The 26,793-nt window shown below is 41.2% G+C and overlaps 1 protein-coding gene across 2 annotated transcripts in view; it reads right to left on the bottom strand.

Moving 5' to 3' along the window:
* LOC135516060 (chemokine-like protein TAFA-5) overlaps positions 1-26,793 on the bottom strand; it is a 175,722-nt gene that overhangs the window by 86,902 nt on the left and 62,027 nt on the right. For both annotated transcript variants that reach the window (XM_064940061.1, XM_064940062.1), the window contains exon 2: positions 3,622-3,771. In XM_064940061.1, the coding sequence (XP_064796133.1) occupies positions 3,622-3,771 (150 nt within the window). The remainder of the gene's footprint in view (positions 1-3,621; positions 3,772-26,793) is intronic.

Raw genomic sequence — 26,793 nt, 5'->3', positions numbered from 1 at the left:
CCTACTGTATTTGATTTATTTATTTATTTTGCTCCTTTGCACCCCATTATTTTTATTTCTACATTGCACATTCTTCCACTGCAAATCTACCATTTCAGTGTTTTACTTGCTATATTGTATTTACTTTGCCACAATGGCCTTTTTTTGCATTTACCTCCCTTATCTCACCTCATTTGCCCACATCGTATATAAACTTGTTTCTACTGTATTACTGACTGTATGTTTGTTTTACTCCATGTGTAACTCTGTGTTGTTGTATGTGTCGAACTGCTTTGCTTTATCTTGGCCAGGTCGCAATTGTAAATGAGAACTTGTTCTCAACTTGCCTACCTGGTTATTAATAAATAAAGGTGAAATACAAATAAATAAATACAAATTTCAATGACAGGTATTCGTATCAACATTTGAACTTTTTATAATAATGAACAAATGTATTTACAGGGTAACATATTTGTTTCTAGGGCACAACATATATCTCATTCAAATTCATATAGGCTATTGTCAGGACCCGGTTACGAACCTGGGTCTCCGGAGTGAGAAACAGTCACTTAACCAACTGAGCCACGAATAGTCAGCAGAACCCAGAAGATGAGGCAGACACAGCAGTACTTAAGACGGTGTATTTAATAAAGTAAAAAGGAGAAGTCCTTCAATACAAAAAATGGCAAATCCAAAAGGTGGTAGGAATAGCACAAAAAAGCCTCAAGAGATACTCGAAAACAAAAACAGAATTCCACAAGAGCATCCACCGGAATCGACAAGAATACACAGAACACTAGGGCTGGGTGCTAACATACAAACAAAGAGCACAGAACTGAGGGAAACTAAGGGTTTAAATACAATCAGGGGAAACGAGGCACAGGTGCAAATAATAATGGGGAACAAGGGAAAAAACATAAGGTCAAAAAGCACAATGGGGGCATCTAGTGACCAAAACCCGGAACAACCCTGGCCAAATCCTGACAGGCTATATCTCAATTGATTTTAAAATTTTATTTTCTGGTGCTCCTAAATTTGATGTTGGGCTTCTAACTTTTTAAAGTTAGGAGCACCAGTGCTACCAATGATTATTTTGTCATTTAGAGCCTAGTACATTCATACAAACACCCTCATCGGCCTCTCCTCTCTCGGACCAACCGAGGAGAAGGTACAATATTTCTGTCCTCAGCCCCTCAACGAGCTCTCCTCTTAATCAGTGTAGTGGCCCGTCCACTCCAACCCCACACTGCTCGGGCAAAAGAAGCCTTGCTCTCTTTTTCACCTGCCTTGATGGGAATCAATAGATAGACTCTGACATTGTTACAAGTAAATAAAGGGATCAGGAGAGTAAAATGACATAAGGGGAATCTGTATTTATGCAACACATTAAAAACATCACATCGGCCCCCTGTGAATCTGGATCAATTGTGCTGGGAGGAATATTTTGACATGGAATTGAGATTGTGTCTGAAGAGGATTTTATTGTCGGTGTTCATTGTCTCCTTGCGGACCGGGTGGAATGATAGGACTTATAAAACGGGGCAGTTGGGAAGATTAAATGTATCCTGTCCTCCACTTGAACAAACTGCTTCCGAGATGTGTAGCACTCAACCAGCAGAATAACTCTTTTGTAATGGTAATACAGAGAGTAAACAGATAATATATTATTCTGAGAATTCAGTATGTTGCAGCTGACTCAATGGATAGATCATCTTGCAGAATTTCTATCAGGATTCAATTCCAGAATTCGGCTGCATTGGCTGTGATGGGTCTCATTTGGATTATCCTTCTCGAGAGGTGACCGTCAGGAGTAGAGATTGAGACTTGACACATTAAGGACAGGGATTGTGTTGGACGGAAAGACTCAGATTGTATCAATTTAAATGTGGGAAATTACCATACTGGCCCAGACTTTGAGAACTCAATAAGATAAACAAATTAGATTTCAGTAATTTAAAAAAATGTATTCTCTGTCCTATTCTCTTCCAGTGGACTGGCTACTCCTTGTGTGTGATCCAGGAAGAAACAGAACAAATAACACTGGTTTTAGGGGACAGAGCGGAACCAGACACACAGGCCATGACACAAATTTCAAACCCCTGTGTCGACGCAGTGCGCACGGGGTGAGGTGTATGTGGTGGGGGATTACATGTCATGATGTCAGTCCTTCTACTCACTATTAGACACACACACACACACACACACACATTGAGGCCATCAGAGAAATAGCAATAGCATTAGCTTTGGGGGGAATAGGAAAAATGTGTTACATTCACGGCATACTGACACTGCTGACAGAAGGAACGTCAAAGGTAACTTGATAACGACAAGAACATAAGAGAGATTTCACGGACGTATCAATGTAACGGCTTTCGTCTGGTGGAAGAGAAGCGGACCAAAATGAAGCGTGGTATCTTTGAGACATCTTTAATGATGAATGAAAAAACGAACTATACAAAACAAAAAAAACGGAACGTGAAAACCTATACAGCCTATCTGGTGACAACAAACACAGAGACAGGAACAATCACCCACGAAACACTCAAAGAATATGGCTGCCTAAATATGGTTCCCAATCAGAGGCAACGATAATCACCTGACTCTGATTGAGAACAGCCTCAGGCAGCCATAGACTACGCTAGACACCCCACAAAACCCCAAGACAAAAACACACTACAATAACCCATGTCACACCCTGGCCTGACCAAATAAATTAAGATAAACATAATATATTTTGACCAGGGGATGTAAATCAATGCCAAAGCATCAGATAATGTGAAGCATATGGTATAAGAAATTATTCACTGACATGGCATCACTGAGCTCTTCCAGCAGTCTTTCTGACAAAAACAATGCAATCACAACCCTTACTATATGCTTACAAAATGTACTGGTTAGTTTGAATGTTTGAATCTACAATGTATCTTCACTATCGGTGATAGCATAGGCTTATTTCAGTGGCTAATATGTCCAACTCTGGTCTACACACCACCAGTATATTGTGAGGGAAAAATTACATATTTACCAGATTTATTTGATATTATTAACTTTTAACTAATAGCAAGACATTTATGTCCTACTCGTGTCTGTGTTTTTATGGTCTCCACTCTAGTTCTCTGCAGCTAATCTGGGTGTATAGTCAGTCACCAAAGATGGCTTGAGCTGACAAATGAGTTAAAGACTGCATTACATAGACAATAATGTGTTTAACTAAGGGTTGGCTTGGGAGTAGAACAATCCCTCATTGTCTAAAATCATTCTTACATCAGAGAAACTAAGCCAGGGTGGGGTTAAGACAACAACCCACTTGCAGATAACGACAGGATGAACCCAGAGTGGCTTATGATGCCTGCATCATGGGATGGGTGGAACCAATCATGACTAAGCATTTTTAGTGTCAGCTTTATATAGTACTCTGCATTTGTGTAAAGGTTAGGTTACTCGGTCCAACACTCAAGGGTGTGGGGTCGACCAGCCTCATTATTACAATTATTAATCAATATTAAATAAATATGGTTGTTTGAAGAAATTATCAAATCATCTCTCTCAGTACTGAATTTCCACAACATTTTCCAAATACTTGACCACATACTGTAAAGGGATCACTCCAGACTTGTTCTAAACTATGTAAAAAGCTCTTACCGTCCACACAGGCTGGCATGGCTCTTGTCGTCCCAGCGATCTGTCCCTTCTTACAGGCGCACCGTGCAGTCTGTCTGGCGATGGTCCGTCTGGGCTGACTGCTGTCCCTGTCCAGCATCACAATCTCACATGTCCCTGCCGCCAGTTGACCTGGAAGTGGCACCACATAGAAAATACATTGTCAGAGTGGCAGAACATACTCTCTTGGGAAAAAAGGTGTTAAGTAGAACCATATAGGGTTCTTCAGTTTGTCCCCTTAGGAGAACACTTTTTGGTGTAGAAACCTTTGCAGAGAGGGTTCTAACTAGAACCTTTAGAGTTCTGTATATGGTTCTTCCAAGAACCTTCTATGAAGGGTTCCACCAAGAACACTTTCATCCTCTAAAGGTTCTTCCTAGAACCCTCTATGAACAGTTCTACCAACATTATTAACAACATTTAACTCTTTATGCCAATCCATTACATACAGTATATCATAAGGCCTTTCTTTGAGGGGCTAGTTATACCCTAAATGCGTCCGCATACAAGGTTTTGTTTGTTCCAAGCAGAACCTGGCTAGGCAAAGTGAACGTCTGTGCCTCGCATACTTCCTAAAAAAAAGGGTCTTTTTGGGGTCAAGTTTAAGGAACCCCTTTGTCTGCAGGGAGAAACTTTGTAGTAGAGCAGTGGGAAAAGAGGGAGGCGCATCGGGGATAGTCGCATTAGAAGGGGTGGGAGATTAGGATATGTTGAACGGGCAAGGAGGCATGGCTGAGTCAAATAGGAATCCTAAATTAATGAGGTGGTCTTTACATTTTTTTTTTACAATTGCTTACAAACTAAAAGTAGTGCTTGAGGCACACTCAGTGGAACCATTCACTCATGTACCTAATCTTCAGACCAAGTCTGCAAAACTGCAGGTCATTATCTGCTTTACACTTAGTTTGCAATTGTAAAACACACTTTTTGCAAAACACTAAACACAGTTCTCTACATTAGACATATCATTCAAAACTAACAGGTCCTGTGTTTCGTTTGGAAAACACCGCAATTCAAAATGCCACACTCATTTGCTGATTACCTACATCCAGTGCTCACGTGTGAAAACACTTACAGCTAATTACTTTACTTAGAAATCAGTGCTTGAGCACTATAAATTTGCTTTAGGTAGGCTTTCTTGGTATGGACAACAATGGAGGCCAATTTTGGAGAGAGGGTTAGAGGAAGAGGAGTGGGGGGGACGAGGAGTGGGAAAAGGAAGAGGAGGAAGGAGAACAATCACATATCCGGTCCACTTTGGATGACCATGTGGTCAACCATGGTTTGAGTTTCAGGGAGGCTGGGCAGAGGGTCCAGCCTAACTTGAGCTGCTACACTGCAGCAAGTGTCATCTGGACATTTTGAAATGATAACAGGTAAGTAAAGCTACCTTCTATACCATGCTACTGCACTTACAGCACTACATTAACATTTATATTAACATACTGAAAGAAATCCTGCACCCTAACCATTCACATGATTTTGCAGAATTGCTACACAACGCTTCAATGGAGGAAGAAACCAGCTGTTCACAGCAGAGTAGGAACAACACATAATGAATATTGTCATTTCAAACAACCGCATAAGTTTACGACAACTGCAACACCACATCATTGACAACAGTATTCCATAACACATAGGGTGAGTTTACCTGCACTTAGCGGTCTCCTGGAATGCCATCAGATTAGTATGAAGCTCTACAGAGTGCCATCTGACAGTGACACAACTGTGCTATAAATATGTACAAGTAAGCCATACTATCCTGTCATTGGTATTCCAGTGTATTGTGCTACATATTGACTGCTCTGTCTAATCATACTGTCATACAATAATGTCTTGTCTGTTTCAGAGTTATGGAACTAAACGATGCTGCAGCGCATGATTTCGTCTACATTGATGAGGTCTGCTTCAACCTAGTCAAAACAAAACGCAGGAGAAGAAACCTCATAGGACACCGCGTCAATGTCCCGGGACAGCGTCGTGGCAACATCACAATGTGTGCAGCCATGAATCAGAACAGTCTTTCATCATGCCATGCTTAGTCCTTGCAAAACTACCCACATTATCACCGTCCTTGACACCCAGCATAATTTCTCATTCCCAATGGCCAGAGCAGTCCAGGTTTGTTGTCATCTGGGACAACGGAAGTTTCCACCGGGCTGCTCTGGTCCGCAATTGGTTCATTAACCATCCGCAAGTTTTGATGCTCAACCTGCCACCATATTCTCAAATTCTTAACCCAATGGAAGGTATATGATCGCCAACCCCACCAACGCATACCCCTTCTCCAGGCGATGGAGGATGGCCTGTGGTGACATAGACAAGGGGGCATGCCAGGGCTGGATACGACGCTCCAGACATTACTTCCCCCACTGTTTAGCCAGTGAGAACATTGCTTGTGATGTTGATGCGGCACTGTGGCTAGGCCCAAATAGGAGACGGGATGCACCCGATTGCTTTTTTTTTCTTTATAGTAACAAGCCTGTTTTGTTTATCTTCTACTGTATTTGTTTTGGCTGTTACTGTTCATCCTGAAATCTGGATGTAAAAAAAATACTTGTAATTTTTCCCCAGCCTTGCAATTTCTGTTAGTGTAAAGATATACTGAATATTTGTGCACATACATGTACATGAGTGCTATGACAAACTTCAGTGGACTCCACTGAACATGCAAAAGAGACACGATAGAAGTCATTTATCACATCCGTGTGTAGTTGGGAGTGTATAAGAGCTAATCATTTGATGGTTTGTGTGTAGAGTTTTGATGCAAAAAAAACATAATTTGGAGAAGAGTTAAAATACTTCTGAATTAAGTGTTTGGTTTTGCAAGAGATGTTTTGGGATGTTGTGTGTAGTCTAGAGAAAAGGTGCCATTGTTTCAGAAATCATGTATAAGCAATTGTCAAACTGTAAAGAGTTCAGCCATGTGCTTCTTGTCAGCAACAACCACACCAACTTGAAAACTTCTTATGGCTGGGGGGCAGTATTGTGTAGCTTGGATGAATAAGGTGCCCAGAGTAAACTGCCTGCTTCTCAGTCCCAGTTGCTAACATATGCATATTATTTGGATGGAAAACAATCTGAAGTTTCTAAAACTGTTTGAATGATGTCTGTGAGTATAACAGAACTGAAATGGCAGGCAAAAACCCGAGAAGAAATCCAACCAGGAAGTGGGAAATCTGAGGTTGGTCGATTTTCAACTCAGCCCCCATTGAAGATACTGTGGGATATTGGTCATGTTGCATTTAAGGCTTCCACTCGATGTCAACCGTCTTTAGAAACTTGTTTGATGCTTCTACTATGAAGGGGGGCTGAATGAGAGGGGAATGAGTCAGAGGTCTGCCAGCAGCCACGTGCTGGTCATGTGCATTTCACATGAGTGGTATCTCCTGTTCCTTTGCTTTTCTGAAGACAAAGAAATTCTCCAGTCGGAATATTATAGAAGATTTATGTTAACATCCTAAAGATTGATTCCATACATCGTTTGACAAGTTTCTACGGGCTGGATCGGAACTTTTCATCAGCAACTAGTGAACACGATTCGTGAGTTTTGATTTGTTTACCAAACACACTAACAAAAGTATCTATTTGGACATAAATGATGGACATTATCGAACAAATCAAACATTTATTGTGGAACTGGGATTCCTGGGAGTGCATTCTGATGAAGATCATCAAAGGAAAGTGAATATTTGTTATTTCTGACTTCTGTTGACTCTAACATGGCAGATTTATTTATTTGTCTGAGCGCCGTAGTCAGATTATTGCATGGTATGCTTTTTCCGTAAAACTCTTTTGAAATCTGACACAGCGGTTGCATTAGGAGAAGTGTATCTATCAAAAGTTCCATGCATAATACTTTATTATTATTTTGTATTTTTATCAACATTTATAATGACTATTTCTGTAAATTTATGTGGCTCTCTGCAAAATCACATGTTTTTGGAACTACTGAACTGATTTTTTATATAAATATGAACTTTATCAAACAAAACTTACATGTATTGTGCAACATGAAGTCCAATGAGTGTCATCTGATGAAGATAATCAAAGGTTAGTGATTAATTTTATCTCTATTTCGGCTTGTTTGTGACTCCTCTCTTTGGCTGGAAAAATGGCTGTGTTTTTCTGTGGCTTGGCTCTGACCTAACATAATCGTTTGTGGTGCTTTCGTTGTAAAGCCTATTTGAAATCGGACACTGTGGTGGGGTTAACAACAGGACCTACCTTTAAAATGGTATAATATACTTGTATGTTTGAGGAATTTTAATTATGAGATTTCTGTTGTTTTGAATTTGGCACCCTGCACATTCACTGGCTGTTGTCATATCAATCCCGTTAACGGGATTTCAGCCCTAATAAGTTTTAAGAGACAATGGCAGCTGTGAGGAGGGTTTATTCTCCAGGTCTTTAACCGTTTTCCTGAACTTCTTGGTTCGACACAGAGAGAACTGCTCCTTAAAGTAACTAACTTTGGCCTTCCGGATAGCTTGAGTGCACTTATTTCTCTATTACCTGTACGAGAGCCAGTCAGCCTAAGTATGTGCTTGCCGAGCCTTTCTCCAAATGCAATACTTGTGGTGGAGTAACTTTGCAAGCTCACGGTCGAACCAGGTGTTGAACCTATTAATTCTAATTTTCTTTATGTGGGTGTGTTTACAAAATCACTGAAGATATAAAAGAAGGTTCATGCTTCTTTGGCAGAGGGGATCAAGCTGATTCTTTAGAGGCCAGGTCAAGAAGGAAGGCTTGCTCATTCAAGTTTTCTTTTAGCAAGCGTCAAATCGGGACAGGTCGTTTAACTGAGCAGCCATTACGAACACAGGCTATTTGAAAGTTTAATGCTTAAAACCAGCAAATCAAATTGTTTGGGGACAGACTTGGGGACAACTGAGCACCGAAGGTGATTCTTGGGAGAGATTGCCACTCCCCCACCTTTGGAAGATCTGTCTTGCTGAAATAAAAGGTTGTAGCCAGAAAGGTTAACACCAGTATTCAAAACACTCTTTCATAACCACATCTCAGTAATGACCAACACATCTGGATTGGAGCTGTGAACCCACACTTTCAATTGATCCATTTTAGGTAATACGCTTCTAGTGTTAACGTGCAGAAAACCCAGGCTTATACAAGTGCAGAAATCAGTGAAACAGATATCAGGGCACAGGTCAGATTTGGGGCTAGTAACAGTAGATGGGCCAGGGTGTACGTGCACATTTCCAGATTTAATCAGTAATTCAATCAAGGCACGGCAGAGGACAGGGACAGCTCTGCAGTGTTGATTTATGACATTTGAATGAGCATTAGATGGCAACAGGATCATATTATACAGCAATTTCATCAGGTAACATGAATACAAAGCCGGTGAGAGGTGGTTAGAATAGGATCGGGGATCAAAAGTCAGTGTAACCAATAGAGAGTCAGAGTCCCGAGTGTGGGAACAAACATAGTCTGTCCCACGGTAGGGTAAACAAGAAAGTTGATAGTCAACAAAGCATGCAGGAGTCATGAGGCAAATAGCGAAATAGCAAAATGCACAAGAAAAACGGAAAAAAAGCGACTTACTTCAGGCGAAGTGATGGCTGCCCTTGGGGCCACATGCATTGAGGCCAATGTTGGGCCGATGAGCAAAGGCATATTGGCCCAATGTTGGCAGCCTACCTGGGTCCAAGGTTTTAACCCGCATTAGGCCCACATCGTGCCAATGTGGAAATGTTTGCATTTGAATAGATAGGCTTATTTAGTGAGGGCTGCCCTAATCAGATATGGGCTGCCCACACTGGGCTAATGTGGAGCCGATGACCAAAGGCGCATCTGCCCAATGTGGGCAGGCTACATGGGGACAATATTTTTATCCTCCACCTCCAAATCGATTCTGCTCCAGAGTACAGGCCTCAGTGTAACATTCATTCATTCGACGATAAACATGAATCCAACCATCCTGGTGAAACAAAACCGCAATTCTTCAGTGAAGAGCACTTTTTGCCAGTTCTGTCTGTTCCAGCGACCTAGAAAGCCAGCTTCCTGGAGTCGCCTCTTCACTGTTGACGTGAGACTGGTGTTTTGCGGGTATTATTTAATGAAGCTGCCAGTTGAAGACACTCCTCTTTCTAATCTGGTTAGAGCCAGTATGTGCTGTTCTGTGAATGGAGTAGTACACAGCGTTGTTTGGGATCTTCAGTTTCTTGGCATTTTCTCGCATGGAATAGCCTTCATTTCTCAGAACAAGAATACTAATGAGTTTCAGAAGAAAGTTATTTGTTTCTAGACATTTTTAGCCTGTACTCGAACCAACAAATGCTGATGCTCCTGACACTAAACTAGTCTAAAGAAGGCCCGTTTTATTGCTTCTTTAATCAGTACAACAGTTTTCAGCTATGCTAACATACTTGAAAAAGGGTTTTCTAATGCCTATAGCCTTTTAAAATCATAAACTTGGATTAGCTAACGCAACGTGCCATTGGAACACAGGAGTGATGGTTGCTGATAATGGTTCTCAGTACACCTATGTAGATATTCCATGAATAATCAGCTGTTTCCAGCTACAATAGTAATTTACAACATTAACAATGTCTACGCTGTATTTCTGATCAATTTGATGTTATTTTAATGGGCAAAAAATGTGCTTCTATTTCAAAAACAAGGACATTTCTAAGTGACCCTAAACTTTTGAACGGTAGTGTATATATACACACTCCTGTGTGACTCCCTCCCCTTGCTGCTCACCCATTAACCCTGGTCTGTGTTAGGAGCCTTATGTGTCATCCGGCGAGGGTTAACAGTGCCAGGAAGGGATAACTGTGATTGGCAACAGGGTCAGAGGTGTGATTTAATTTGGCCCACAGAAACTAATTAACTCAACTAACGGGTCATTCTCAGGGTAATAGTGATCCATCAAGACCAGGATGCTAGAATGCTGTGGAGACCTATTTGCAGTGGAACGGTGTGCCGATAGGGGTCGCCTAAAACTTTAAATGCATATAGTGTTTGTGTGTGTCTGTGTGTACACTACTTTACCGCACACTAGGATGTACAGTGTATGTGTTTTTCACTTCCAAATCTTCAGGATGAACAATAATATATATATATATGTACCAGCGTGAACACTTTGTACATAATATGGCTCACTTGCATATGCTTTATCCTGTGCATCTGTCAAGGTGGAGAGGTAAACAAATCCATACTGTGTTACAGCATGTTACAAAGAGGAAACTAGGTAATTTACATAACCCTATGTTTGAAGTAACCAATCAATTTATGCATGGATCTGTGCACACTGTAGAAAGAAGTAAGCCATGCTGTGGCTAAACAGATAGTCAGGGATGGGCAAATATTATAAACACAATTACAAAATACCATAAAGATCAATATTTCAAAAATGAACTACAAAATAGTTGTATGTTGAAATGTTTTTCAGTGAAATACATTAACATTTAGTATTTTTTAATACAGATATACATTTGCATGTAAGCGCCCCGAAAAGCGACAACATTCTCAGTAAATGTTACAGAAACGTTTAACTTTCTATGACTGTGATATTTAGTTGTTTATCTTTCTTAGTTGAATGCACTGACTGTAAATCACTCCTGATAAGACTGTCTGCTAAATTACCAAGATTTAAATGTATGTATATGTGAAAATGAACATGCCAAAATAAACTGCAAAGAACACTGGTTATTATTATTGGCCTTGTTTTGAGGGTAGATTTCATTGGAATACTACTTCCCCATTGTTAATTTATATTTAGTTAATTTAGCAAAAACTTTTATCACACCATAGTCCCATCAAACGCCTGATACCAATACAGGGAACAAAGCCATATTAATGCAAATTATTTTGGAATGAGATATTCAACAAGCAAATATCCACATAGTTCTTGCCATGTAGTGTATCACTTAATTTGGCACAGAACTCTCACTAACGGGTGCAACAAATATATCTGCTTACAAGGCAGGCACGCCTTAAAAAATGTTAATGAGACAGTGATGATTTCTCCTCCCACAATATTTCTCCACAATGCGGCATTATATTCAGTTTACTGCAGTAAATATGTAGAAAAACAGCAATATAGTACTTTATTGTTGAGTGGCAATTGCTAATAGAGAATATTTAATTAGGCCTATATATTACAGCATACAAACTGATATTTGGCATTTATACCACTTGCACTTTAGGCCTTAGGCTTCTGAACTGACAGTGACTACAGGACAAAACAGATCAAAGGATATAACCTCTCTACCAATAACGGTTTGCAACTTGCTGCCACTGATCTGTTCTTTATATGAATGTGATTGCTGGATAACCAGTACCACATATCATCTAAAATGGTACAGCACTCTCACTAACAGGTGCAAAAAATATAGCCTCTTAGAAAACACACCTCAAAACATGTTATTGAGTGGGAAACAACAATAGCATGCACCCAATAGTGCTCAAACGGCAGTTCAAAAATGCAGTATGGTACTGTATTTTGAATTACTGTAAATTACTGTCATCAATTGGCCAGTAAGATACTGTAGTGTTTCAGGACAAGGTTTTTAGATATCCTAAAATACATTCTCACTCACGGTTGCAACAAATATTGCCTCTTACAAGGCATGCCTTAAATTATGTTAATGAGATAGAGACTCCGTCCAAAACATTTTCCCAAATTGCAACATAATTAATATTGTAAACACATTTACGGTATTTTACTGTGCATTCCAAAGTTTTTTACTGTTAATATTACAGAAAGGTCTTAGTGGGCTGTAAAACAAATGTACAGTATTTTACTGTGCACTTTACAGGAATCTGTATTCAGTTCATACAGTATCATACTGTTGAATATTACAAAAACATCTAACAGTGTAACTGTACACTTGCAGTTCCCACATTAAAAGAGCCAAATGTATAGTTCTCTCTTTGTAAAGACAGGAGGAAAAGATACAGCCAGCATTTATCAGCACCTACCTGTATCTTTAGTGATAAATGGATACAGATCTGCAGAGACAGAACACAGGGCTGTAAAATGCCTTGCTATAACTTGTGATGTCTTGTGTGCGTTGCGATGGCTTTTGATGGGGAAGTGATGTCGGCTGCCTTTGCACCATGTCATAATGTACAATGAAGGGGTTTTAATCTCTGACTGTGTCCTTCCCAGCAGGGGCCTATGACTAAAGAACAATGTGAGAGCTCATGATTTTCCTTCATCCTCCCCCTTCTCCTCCTCTTCTTTCTTCTGCCTCTGTCACTTGTCTTCCTCTGCTCTTCATCACGTGTTTCACTTAACTTCCTCCTCCTCCCTGTCTCTTTATTCTCCCTCTGACCCTTGTCTTCCTCTGTTCTTCATCAGACGTGTCACTTAACTTCCTCCTCTTTCTTCTCCCTCTCTCCCTTCATTTCCTCTGCTCTGCTCTTCATCCCGGGTTTCTCTTAACTCCCTTCTACTATTTCTTTTCCCTCCCTAACTTGACTTTCTTATGCTCTTCATCGCACAATTCACTTAACTTCCTCCTCCCTTCGTTGTTCATCTCATTTATCTTCCTCTGCTCTTCATCGCCTCTCACTTCACTCACTCACTCACCTCCTCCTCAACTCACTGCTCATCTCCTCCTTTCCTCTCTCCCTTATCTTCATCACGTGTTACACTTAATGCCCTCCCTCCTCCTACCCCTCCTCCTCTTCCTCTTCTTCCTCCTCCTCCTCCCTGCCTCTCCGGGTGATGCAGGATAATGACTTGGCATGTGTGCGTTGCATCAGGCACAGCAGCAGAGTTAGTTTTTATATTTACACTCTTCTACAAAGGAGCCACTCACTGCCTCTCCCTCTGTCAGAGCCCCCTGTGAAATAATTATTTATTTATTCACTGAAAATGAGAACATTTCCGTGTCCACCACTGTCTCATTATATACAACATTTGGTTCACTTTGGTGCTGGAGAACATTGTGTCATAGAGGCACAAAGGGCAAGAGTGACTTTCATGAATATCTCCTGCTGCTTTTAGCTAGGCAGAGTACCTTTCCAGTCTTACTGCACTCTTTTACTGTTAATGAGTGGTCATCTACAGTCCAAACAGATTTCTCTGTGTGCTGGTGATGGGTAATTACACCTAATTATTAAGAACTGAGCACTGCAGTCGGTGTGAAGAATATATTTTGTGTTGCATCCATCTCAGGGTTTTGAATTAAAAGAATGGTGTCCAATACACAATCTTCTCTATGAGACTGAATAATCCACCCAAGAAAGGATGGACACCGCTAGTCACATATACTGGGACACATTGTTAAAATGGCTTGAACAAAACTAATGTTAGCCCGATTGATGTATGATTTTTCTGTCCTGTTGTCATCCTGGCACGCGAGATAGCGGATTGAAATGTATATGTCCGGCCCTTCAGGGAAATTAAACCTCCATCCACAGTTAAGATGGATTAACTTGGCCAGGCATACAACTTAATACACAGCAAGATTATTCATATGTTCCTGTGCTTTCTTATTTCTTTGAGCAATCCCAGAAACACATTAGGATTGTTCTTTTGTACTGTGTCATTTGACAAACGTCTGGTGCAGCAGCGAGTACACGAGGACGGAATGCGTGATTGATTTTACGTTCCTGTCAACGTCTTTGGGCCCCTACGGTCTCAGAAGTCTGCTCGTCCGTTTTTTGTGAGGAAGAAATGCTCTTGAATTTTTTTCTGCACTTCAAAAAAAATTCACCGTGAGCATCTTTAAGTGTGAATCTGACTAATCAATGCTTTGCTATTTATAAGTTGAGTGGTTCATATGTTTTTTTTAATCGGCCAGGACAATGTAAACAAGGTCATAAATAAACAGAAAATTACATGGTTTCAAAAACTGCTGGAAGTCATGAAGAGGACTCACTCTGTATGTATTCTGTAATTTTTACATTCCCATTTCAGTATTTCCAGTTTCCATTCTATTAAATTCAAATGTAAATTCCGACTCCAGATTCGACTTGGGGGAAAAAACAGAAGCGAAGAGAATGAAAAACATTATTTTGCTAATTACCACTTAAATTCTTGGCATCTTGTGCCGCATGTAGCACCTCGAGGCGGTACTGTAGTAGAGTTCAAACTAGATAACGATGCACTGGAGTACAGTATTTTCCCTCCAAAATTACAATGCCTATAAAAAAAGCCTCTACTCTGAGCCCCTCAGCAACAAAATAACAGTGTGTTACAGAGCAGATAAGGCCACTCCAGTGACTTTCGTTCACTATCAATCTCTACTGTATGGGAAGAGGACTCAGCTTCTGCAAGTACAGGCTCTATATAGCCAGAGAGGAGAGATCACAGAGGGCTAACAGCACTACTCTGCACCCTCCTCACCCTGACCCAGTCAATGGTCAACAAGACATGGCAGAACAGAACACATTCATAACACATTCATACAGTACAGCCAAAGATAAGCAACTTCTACAAAGTCTTGGCGATATCTGTGATGAGAAATCCATCACACATGCATTCGACTACATTTTGCCGAAATACATAATGTCCTTCAGGGAAGTGTGGCAAAAACTGTAGCCTTGCTAGTTAGACAGTATGCACTGCAAGTCATATTCCTTTTTATGTTTCATTCTAACCATGGAGTTAGTTGTTTTACTTACCTCTGTTGCCTTGGACACGATTTCAATTATTTAGGGAGTTCAGGCACAGGTTACACTTTGTGGTAAATGCAGGCAATAAAGAGAATTTGATTGATGAATCTCCAAACATAAGCATGGTGATGGTGTGTGAATACAGTACTCTTAGAAAAAAGGTATTAAGTAAAACATATCGAGTTTTTCAGTTTGTCCCCATAAGGGAACCATTTTTGGTGCTATGTGGAAACCTTTGAACCCTCTATGTAGGGTACTTCATAGAACACACTGTAAAACGTTCTAACTAAAACTCTTTATGAAGGCTTCTAGGCAGAAGTTAAAGGTGCACGTCACATGCACATGTACAAGGAAATGCCTTTCTTGCAAGCTCTAAACCCAACAATGCAGTAATCACTAATAAAAATGACGTAAGGTAGAACACAAATACACAATAAATAAAAATAAGAAGAACACAAGAAAGTATGTAAGCATACTATACATAGGATCAGACAGTTCTAGTACCATATCTACAATGTGCAGGGATACTGGAGTGATAGAAGTAGATACAGTATGTACATGGTAAGGTGACTAGGCATCAGGATATTTGATAAAGAGTAGCAAGAGTGTATATGATGATTGTATGTGAGTGGGTGTGCGTGTGTGTTGTCATGACTCTCTCCTGGGTGAGGATCAAAGGTGCCAGATCAGCTTGGCAAATGTATGACAGGAAAAGGGGAGTTGTGCCGGTTTTGACACCATAACACCCGGTCATAAATTGTGTGCTGCAAAAGGGTCTTTCCTGCCCTGCAGTATTGGGAAAGGAATTCCTTTGTTATAGAGACATTTTGCTGCCCAAAAAGTCTAACGGCAAAATAATTAACTTCGGGAACAATATTCATGAGATAGGAATGTTAAGAATGGTCCGTGGGTATCTAATCCTTTCATATTGCTTTTCATTTTGTGATGTCATTAAGAACTGTATAACGAAAATACTGTAACTTAGGAAGGAAACACATTCTATCTGTCAAGTTTATATCTAAATGTTGTATAAAATATATGATGAAGTATGAGAGTTTTATGGAAATATAAAATCACATTTCTATCTTCTAATGAGATAATGTTTTTTCATGTCCGTTGCACATTAACTAAGCCACACCACTAATGAGTTCAGTGGTCGGGAGCTGTAAAGTGGTCGGGAGCTGAACCCTGAATAATCCACCGGAGCAGATAGATAGTGTGAGCCGGACGTTACGAATGGTTGAATCTACCAGACCTGACAGCGTAGACACCAAAAGACGTGAGACCATGGTTTACACGTTGAAATGGTTAGAAACTCTGAAGCTTTCAACCTCAAAACTAGATGAGAAGATAACCTCACCTACGAGACCAGAAACATTCACAGTCGGCAGCTGTGCATGTAAAAGTGGTCCTAGAACTTTGACTGAAGACATGAGGTGGGAAGGAAGAATCCCATCTCAGACAACCATTGGTGCATCTGAAGTATTTGTCTAACAAACATTTCACTACCAGAAAAGCTCTACAACTAAGACGTACACTGTGACTTAACTTTGTCTCCTCGGTAAGAAAAGCACCACTTATTTTTTTAAATTAGGAATCCAATATGCCATTTGTTTATTTCTGTGTTTACGTGACTAATGCTACTACTTTTTGGAAAATGTGTTGCCTTACATCGAGCTACCCCCCATAGACGGATCAATTGGTTTCAACTGAGATATGACAGAGAAAGACATCTACGCGCAAATATATATTGCTTTTCTTATCCGAATGAGCGGTGGTTCATGTGCAAAGTATTACTATTCCTTTGAGCGTAGGTTCCAAATGTATCCAAGTGTTGTCTCTCTTTGTCCCTCTCTCTCTCTTTACCTACCCCTCCCTCTCCACATGTGTAACAAGCCATCATATCTTGTCAGTCTTCTAGTTTAATCTTCTAGTTTAATTCGGGGGACGGTAACTCGTTAAACAACTTCTTCCGTGGTGCCCCAAAACTCCTAATGAGTTAATTGTTACATGATTAATTTAATCGGGTAACAATTAAATATAGTTAGCTGATTCAATAAATAACAGTCATCAGATTAATAGTAGTCACATCACGACAGTGTAGAGTCAGTATAACTGTGCATATTATGTGAGTGTAAGAAAATAATGGAGTGAGTGTTTGTGTGTGTTGGATTGTCAGTGTGTGTGAGTGTGCAGGGCCCTGTGAGCGTGCACAGAGGGTGCAAATATATGAAATAATATAAAATGCAAGGGTCAACTCAGATAGTCCATGTAGCCATTTTGTTAGCTATTTAGTTAGAAATATTGTAGTTTTATGTTGGTGTCAGACTTGAAGAAAAGAGAACAGTCTATGGCTTGGGTGACTGGAGTCTTTAACAAATTTCTGGACTTTCCTTTCACACTGCCTGATATAGAGGTCCTGGATGGCAGGAACGTACAGCGCTGTCCACACCACCCTCTGTAGTGCCATGCGATCGAGGGGGGGTGCTATTGCCATACTAAGCTGTGGTGCAGCCAGTCAAGTTGTTCTCAATGGTACAACTGTAGAACTTTTTGAGGATTTGAGAGCCCATGACAATCTTTTCAACCTCCTGGGGGGAAAGAGTTGCTGTCGCGCCTTCTTCACGACTGTGCGAAACATTATAAGTCCTTAGTGATTTGGACACCTGTTGCCATTTCCTATAGTCCAAAATCAGCTCTTTGATTTTACTGATGTTGAGGGAGAGGTTGTTGTTTACGGCATCACACTGCCAGGTCACTGGAATAATTGAGTTGATATGTGCCATAACTAGCCTCTCAAAGAACTTAATGTTTACAGATTTGACTGCTACTGTGGGATGAAGGCCTAGAGTTCCTGGGAACAGGAATGATTGTGGTCATCTTAAAACAGGTGGGGATTACAGACTGAGACAGGTTGAAAATTGAGAACAAGCCATGGAATACCGTCGGGCCCCGCGGCCTTACAGGTGTTGACCTGATTGAAGTCCTTTACTGTCGGCCTTGGAGAGCGAGATCACCCAATCCTCTTGGTCCTCACACCCGGCACGACATTGTTATTGTTGAAGAGTGCATAACATGCATTGAGTTTGTCTGGTAGAGAAGTATTGTTGGACAGGGTGGGTCTTCCTTTGTAATCCGTGGACTGTAGCCCCCGCCACATGCAACAGGCGTTGGAGCCTGTGTAATAGGATCCCACCTTATTCCTATATTGTCCTTTTGCTGGTTTTATAACTCTGTGGAGGACAGAGTGCGACTTCTTGTACTTGTTCCTGTCCTCAACTGTAGTCTCGGCGTTGTTTGCGATAGTCCTGTGTACGGTATCCATGTGCTTTAGTTTAGCACTGTCATGACTCTACTGTGAGGATCCAAAGACCGGGTTACAATGGATCAACGTCTACCAGATCTCTCTCACCCGCAGAGGGGAGGAGGGATTGATGTGGGAGTTTTGTGACACCTCACGCCCGGTCGTAAATTGTATGCAGCAGAGGACTCTTTTTGGTCTTTAGTAGTGGTGATTAGAATGTTGCTTTGTTACAGAGACATTTTTCAGCCAAAAAACTCTAACGTCCAAAAGTGAACGTTGGGACAATATTTCTAACTAACTAAGCTCATTAAGCTAAGGACCCTGGGCTAAACACCTCCCTCTGCAACTGGATCCTGGAGTTCCTGACGGGCCGCCCCCAGGTGGTAAGGGTAGGTAACAGCACATTCGCCACGCTGATCCTCAACACGGGGGGCCCTCAAGGGTGCGTGCTCAGTCCCCTCCTGTACTCCCTGTTCACTCATGACTACAGACAGGCACGACTCCAACACCACCATTAAGTTTGCTGATGACACAACAGTGGTAGGCCTGATTACCTACAACTAAGAGACAGCCTATAAGGAGGTCAGAGACCTGGCCGTGTGGTGCCAGGACAACAACCTCTCCCTCAACATGATCATGACAAAGGAGATGATTGTGGACTACAGGAAAAGGAGGGCCGAGCTCTCCCCCATTTTCATCGACAGGGCTGTAGTGGAGTAGGTTGAGAGCTTCAAGTTCCTTGGTATCCACGTCACCAAGATATTAACATGGTCCAAGCACACCAAGACAGTCATGAAGAGTGCATTGACTCTGTACTGGTACCCCCTGTATATAGCCTCGCTATTGTTAATTTACTGCTGCTCTTTAATTATTTGTTACTTTTATTTATTTTTGTTCTTAACTGCATTGTTGGTTAAGGGCTTTTAAGTAAGCATTTGACTGTAAGGTCTACACCTGTTGTATTTGGCACATGTGACAAATACAATTTGTTTGACGTCAAGGTTAAACACTGAGGTAAACACTAATGCTCAGGCACTATTTGAAAGAATAAAAATACAATAAATAAGCTAATTCAGATTTGAAGGGTTCTATACAGTTTCTATAAGTCAAAGCATAATTCAATTTCCGTGAAATTGCCCTGGACCAGTGTTCAATGTAAGACTCTCAGTGTAGATTTAACACTGGAGCATTTACTGTGCACCGATCCCATATCAGCCAAACGTGCTAGCCGACACCAGCCCAACACAGGCTAGCCCACACCAAGCCCACACCAGCCCAACACGGGCTAGCCTACACCAGATTAACACAGGCTAAACCACACCAGCCCAATACGGGCCAGCCCTCACCAAACCCAACACGGTCTAGCTCAAACCAAGCCCACCCCATCCCAACACGGGCCAGCCGAGCATGGACTAGCCCACACCAGCCCGACATGGGCTAGCCCACAACAAGTGGAACACAGGCTAGCCCACATCAATCCCACACCAGCCTAACACAGGCCAGCCTACAACAGCCCAACAGCCCAACAGGGGCTAGCCCACACCAAGCCCAGCTAGAGGTGTTGGCTTGTTATAATATTTGGATGTGTGGTTTGCACACAGTTATTTTTGTTAATGATGAAATCTGTAACCCTTTCCTGCAGTCAACTATCAAAAGCGTCCTTTTTGACCACACGGGTGGAATGCTATTAATATTTTTCATAATGTGACAAAAATACGGTATTTCTATGTTTAGTCTTCTGTGATGTATAAAACTGTAATATTGGGATGCAAACTCAAAATGAAATACATTTCAACTCTATATCTGACATGGTACAGGTCTCTTATTTTTTAAGCCCATAACCATGTGTGTGAGGTGCATACTTTTGTCTAAGAAAACCAAGAATCACTCCGTGTGACTGATGTAGCCCACTGCAGTAAAAGGATATTAAAAATACTTAAATAAGTGCATGTGACATATGAGAAACTTGCATTTCTTTTGTTCAAAACATATGTATGATAGTAACTTGTTTGTCTTTCTGATACAATGTGTCATGTTCCCTAAGTGCCTTTATAAAAATTTGGCAATTTATACATTGAATCCAATTGTAATAAATCAATTAAAAATAAATAAATTCCTATTAAATAGCAAAGGTGCATCGGCCAATATGGGCATGTTTGCCGGAGTTCTATTAAGTTAATTTAACCCTTTACCGCATTCGATCACATATTTGTGATCATTGTTGAGTGATCCCTGCAGCGTACCATCGCCAATATGAACAGTAGCAACAGAACGAATGATGCAACAAATGTATCGAAACAGCATCGTTGTCTGAAAAGCATCTAAACAATGTTTTGTACTGATGGTAAATAAAGGTCTTTATTTAACTTTATTCCACAATGTACCCTTTTATTGTTAAAGATAAATGTGAACTTCATCATCCAAGCATCACATGGAACACATCCACAGCCAAACTCATTGCTTAAACCAGTCTAAATAACAGGTTGCGCTTACAAAAAAAAACAAAGAATAAGTTACGACCTAATAGCTAGACCTGTTTACAATGCACCTCATCTTTGGTGAGCACAAGGAAGAAATGTAATATCGTTTAGAAAAGACGTGTGTCAGCTAAGATAATAGCAGTTAAATTCTTTACGATGGCAGCCAAGTTTGTTTATGCGAAAACGACCTAATCCCAGAATGCCATTCACTGTAAAATGCAAATAAACAAAGTCAAAGTCAAAGATGGCTGTGCCCATTCCCCCCCCCCGAAAAAATTACTTAATTTGGCCACTTTTCAGCATATTACAAATCTTTGATATACTTGTTACAGTGTATATACGATCCAGAGCACATGACTTGACAAATCGTTTGCGGTCTTTGACAAATCACAAAGTAAATAAAATGTTATCACCTCACAGCTCTTCACCCCAAATACAAGCCTACTGCCTAGCATAACCGTAGCGTAAAAGCTAATCAGGGTTGCCAGATTTGGGTGAGACTATTTTAGAGGGGTTGGTGGGGGTTTTGTTTAAATTGTGGGGGATTTCAAGTCCAAGGGGGGTAGAAATGGGGTGAAGGTATATCGTGGTGGGATATGATGCAGGGAATATTACTATGAAGGGGGATTTATCAATAATAGAGGCAAACATATGAGAAGTTTATAAACTAAATTCAATTAAAAACCCTGGAAAGGTGGGTACGAGCTGGCATCACTGGTAATTACAACCTAGGCCAGTCAAGTGAACCATCCTTTCACCTTGTTTTGTTATAACATCTTTGGTCTGACAGACATTTACATGACAGCCAGAATGCATTGCATGATGTCAACAAACATGGTGCCACACATAGCTGGCATTTCGCTTAGCATTAGCTCATCCTGTGTGGCTCAGTCGGTAGAGCATGGCGCTTGCAACGCCAAGCGTCGTGGGTTCGATTCCCGCTGGGACCACCCATATGTAAAAGTAGTGGCCCCAGCCGACTTGTAAGTCGCTTTGGACAAAAGCGTCTGCTAAATGGGATATATTATTATTATTATTATATCATAATCAGTACAACCTTCCAAAAAGTATTTTACACACATCATATGTGTTCATTACAATCTATACAAGAATCGGAATGCATGATGTGTCTTCAGTACTTGAAAACATGTGAATAAAACAGTAAATACATTATGCTCCATACATACATATAGTGTGCTACAGTAGAAACGACAACACGATACACAGAAACTATAATGATAACTTAATAAGGCATCTACTTGATAGGAACGCATACATGTCCAAATGATTATAAGTAAGGAAAACAACAATGTAGGCAATGCAGGAGCAGGCTGGAATATGAGCCACGGGGAAAAAGTTTGTGCAAATTCTGTACTGACTGGAGCTGTCTGCATACTTGAACTGGGGAAACACTGGGGAAGTGCTTTGGCTCTCGTCGAAGAGAGAAGTTTATCCAGCTCATCCGTGTCCGCAACATTGAAATGGGCGACTTCTATGTGAATTAATGAGGAGAAAATAAAACTTGTTCGAAAATAATTAGAAATTGACAAGTTGAAACATAGCCTATATATAATTAGCAGGCAGCGTGCCTTGGTTTGAGGTAAACTAACTGTCTGGTTGCGTAACAATCACATTTTGGAACTGTGAGTGCATTCTGACATCACGTGCGTAAAAAAACTCACACTGGGGTGACCATTGGAGATATTTAGAACTCACACGTGAAAAGGTTAACTCTGAATCAACACTAGAAATGTTACACTGAAAAATCAATAGATAAAACTATCCAATTTGCTGTGTACCATACAATACACTGCTGGTTCATGTGTACTCACTTCTATTCTCCAACTCTCTACTCAATAAAATCACAGAAAAAAAATTCAATCACAAAATTCATGGCAAAGATACACAGCAAATTCTCCAGTTTTAAATCAACACTGGGAGTGTTACATTTAACACTGGTCCAGTGTCAATACCGGTCCACACTTGTTATTGTTAAATTAACACACTGCTTAGTCTAAAGCCTGGTTTGCTTATTTGCTTATTTGAGTGAATTGTAGAGGTACCACTGATGAACGCATTTGTTAGTGACAGAGAAATGGTTGTTGCATTCATCCATTTTCAGTCCTGTGGCCTTCACCAAGTGAGGTCCTAAGCGAATATGTTATCATTGAACTTACATTATTTAACACAAACTCACAGTTTACAGGCCACATCAGACCTTCATGTCACATTATGCTGGCTTGCAAAGTGATGTGTATTGGAATCCAGCCAGAGTGGGGATATCAGACAATTGGATTTTTTGTTCAAATTCTGAATTTTTGCCCCTGATGTGCATAATGTTCGACTCCAACACCTCATCACCACTCAGCCAGAGAGCGGAGGGAGGCAAATATCTATGCTCACACACTCATATACATTCCTGCCAAAATCCCTCTGAAAAACACCAACAAAGCAACACACAGTCAGATGCAGCCATGTTCTCTCTCTCTCTCTCTCTCTCTCTCTCTCTCTCTCTCTCTCTCTCACTCACACACACACACACACACACACACAGAGGTCTGACTGTTTTAATAAACTACAGTTCACAGAGAGACATAGATACAGAGCCAACAACAAGCAGCGTTGTCTGAAATCTAATTTGGATACAAACAGTAAGTTAGTGAAACCTTGATGATGCTCCCTGCCCTCGGGCCTGGCTTAGTAAGGGTCTGTAAGAGCCAGCACAGAGTCAGTACAGCATCTCTACACAGCACACCTCTAGGTAGGAGAGCGGCACACCGCTCATGGGTCTCTTCCTGACACACAAATGTGCATGTTATGTACACACACACAGACACATATACATCGGCATGAACGCATGAGCCAACGCAGGCAGGCAGGCACACAAACACACATACACTACACTTACTGCCCACCCAGCATGAAACAGTACATCAGCTGTATACAGTATGGGGCTGACAAAATACAGCCATAGACTCTGCATGCTGTTGGAAAACAGATATCAGGGAGTGGCAGCTTGGGCTGCTAAAGTGCTGGGCAAAGAGGATAAATATTAGCTCTCTGTCAATGCTACCAGAAGTCAGAAATGTTCTTGAGACAACTCTTGTTACAAGCTTTGTCATCATAAAAAGGAAAAGTGCTGCCTGTCCAATCTATTTTGGAGACTTGTGTGGTTGTTTGGAGCGGGAAGCAGCGGAGCACCTCACTGGCTATTGGACTGACTCCAGCCAGGTGATTTTATTTTCTCTCTCCTGAAGATACTGCACAAACAATAACATAGTATATGCCATTTAGCTGAAGCTTGCAACTTACAGTCATGCGTACATACATTTGGACATCAAAACCACAATCCATGCGTTGCAAAAGCCGTGCTCTACCAACTGAGCCACACAGACAGACAGACAGACAGACAGACAGACAGACAGACAGACAGACAGACAGACAGACAGACAGACAGACAGACAGACAGACAGACGCATACACTGGTAGACCTGCAGTCTGAGTATCATTGGCTACATTTACACAGGCAGCCTAATTATTTTTTACTAATTTAGTCCAATCAGATCACCTCTGAAAAATATCCGATGTGAAAAGATCTGATGTGATTGGTCAAAAGACCAATAAATTGAATAAATATCAGAATTGGGCTTTCTGTCTAAACGCAGCCATCTAGAGGTAGTGAGTAAGACGACCTTCTGCAGTATAAGCTATATGCTTCAAGGCATAGTTCACGCAAATGAAAACACATTGCAGTTTATCACAATGCAAATCTCTGCTCCTATTATACACTAAATACACAGGGTGTATACACATTATTGAATTTATCAGCTCTGTATGAAAATACATCTAAATGAATTAGTATCTACCAGGCAAGTATCTTTTCATAATGATGGTAGCCTTTTTTCCTCGTTTGACCTTGAAGTAGCTTGCATATGGAGAATGCTGGTTTCCCATGCGGGGCAACCTTTTCCTCCGTGTTCGTCTTTAAGAATAATGAATTCTTGTAATATCATGATTCGTTTTAATTCTGAATGTTCATCAATTAAAACGGTGGAAGAAGGGAAAACAAATGACCCTGATTACCCTAGCGCTACATACCCCCCCCCGCCCCCACACCGCCCGCCCACACACAAACTTATACACACAAAGCACCACTGCAATTAAGCACATCTTCCAATTCCTGAGGATCTACAAATGCTCGTCCCTTAAAAGTCACTGTGATTTCACAGGTTAAACCTCCATCTGAAACTAAACAACATGTCTCAGCCCTCGGGGCCAGGGGGAAGGATCGAGAGGCCACCCTTAGGTATGCAATTGATCTGTGGCAGCAAAAAGCCTATAATCAGGCATGGTTGGGATGTGTTTGTAGTTGGAGTGTGTGTCCGAGTGCACTCGATCGTGCATGTGCATGTGTGTGTGGTTGTGTGTGGGAGTAGTGCAAGTCCATGACTTCTTTCATGGAGGGTTGATCAGCATTCATCAGGAGGACTCAGGGACTGCAGTGATTGAATGCAGACTCCAAACCGGACTTCTTTTAATCTCACTCTCACATTCAGCTGGCCTCTTACTGTGGCTCAGCTGTATGATAAAGAACGTTCACATTCTCCCTCCATCTCTTTCTCTTTGCATTTCTCAAATTTTTTCTGTACCTCTCTCAGTCAGACAGTTGGTTGACATAGGTATCTCTCTCTCTTTCTCCATTGGTCTCTCTCTATCTCTCTTTCCCTCTCTTACTCACAAACTCTAGCATACCAGGGGAAATATTAGATATCTTTCCAAACAAGTACACAAACAAAAACCCTCATAAACTATTTGCCCACTCTCTCCGGCGCTCTAGGTCGCCATGCTTTTGTGCCTCAGCTGGATCCACAGGTTCCTGCGCCTTAGCAGAGGTGACCGCTCCGCTCCTGATCCCCGGATCGTCATCTTGGTCGGCGTTCTGCGGCTGGACCCACGCGTCGGGGAGGGGGTACTGTCACGTGTGCTCCCTCTCCGGCTTCTAGGTCACCAGGCTGCTTGTTATGGCACACACCTGTCACCATCATTACGCGCATTATCACACTCACCTGGACTCCATCATCTCCTTGATTACCTGCCTTTTATATTTCACCCCCTTTGATTTCTTCCCCAGTCGTCATTGTTTCTGTGTCATGTTGGTGTGCTGTTCGTGTTTCTTGTTTTGTTCATTTACATCGTTACAACGACAGCTCTATTCTAACCTCCAGGCAGTCAGTTCACCACACAGCCAGCTAATCCTCCCACTCCCTGCCTGCCATTCTCTTCTCCCAGAATAACGATGAGCTTCACTCCACAAAGCCTTTCTCCTAATCATCCCAATGACGGGTCTGACAACTGACTGTATGACAATGAACAACACACACTAAGAGCATGGAACACAGCTCATGTCGACGTCGGAGAGGATTGATTCAATGACTTCAATTCAACAGCACCGAACTCCCTCTGTGTGTCACTAAATGAGAATTTTTGTCTCAGCACTGTCTGCAATATCCTATCTAGGCTCAGAAATGGCATAATTCAAATACAAGAAGAGAGGAGGATTTTTTTTCTCTATTGACTGCGCTTTTATAGATATAGTATAGTAATTATTCTGAGAGATTGATGGCTAGCTGGGGGAATGTGAGGTAACATAGAGAGTCAAGTTATTCAGACACAGAAATAGGATGAGATATTGTGTTGTCATCAGGTGGCAACTACAGTCATTGAAGGAAATAATGAAACGGTGTGAGAGAACTTCTATTGAAACCCAACGACAAC

This window comes from Oncorhynchus masou, chromosome 27 (genome assembly GCF_036934945.1).
Source record: "Oncorhynchus masou masou isolate Uvic2021 chromosome 27, UVic_Omas_1.1, whole genome shotgun sequence".
NCBI lineage: Eukaryota > Metazoa > Chordata > Actinopteri > Salmoniformes > Salmonidae > Oncorhynchus > Oncorhynchus masou.
Note: the sequence above shows the minus strand (reverse complement) of the source record. Positions and strands in the feature narration are given on the sequence as shown.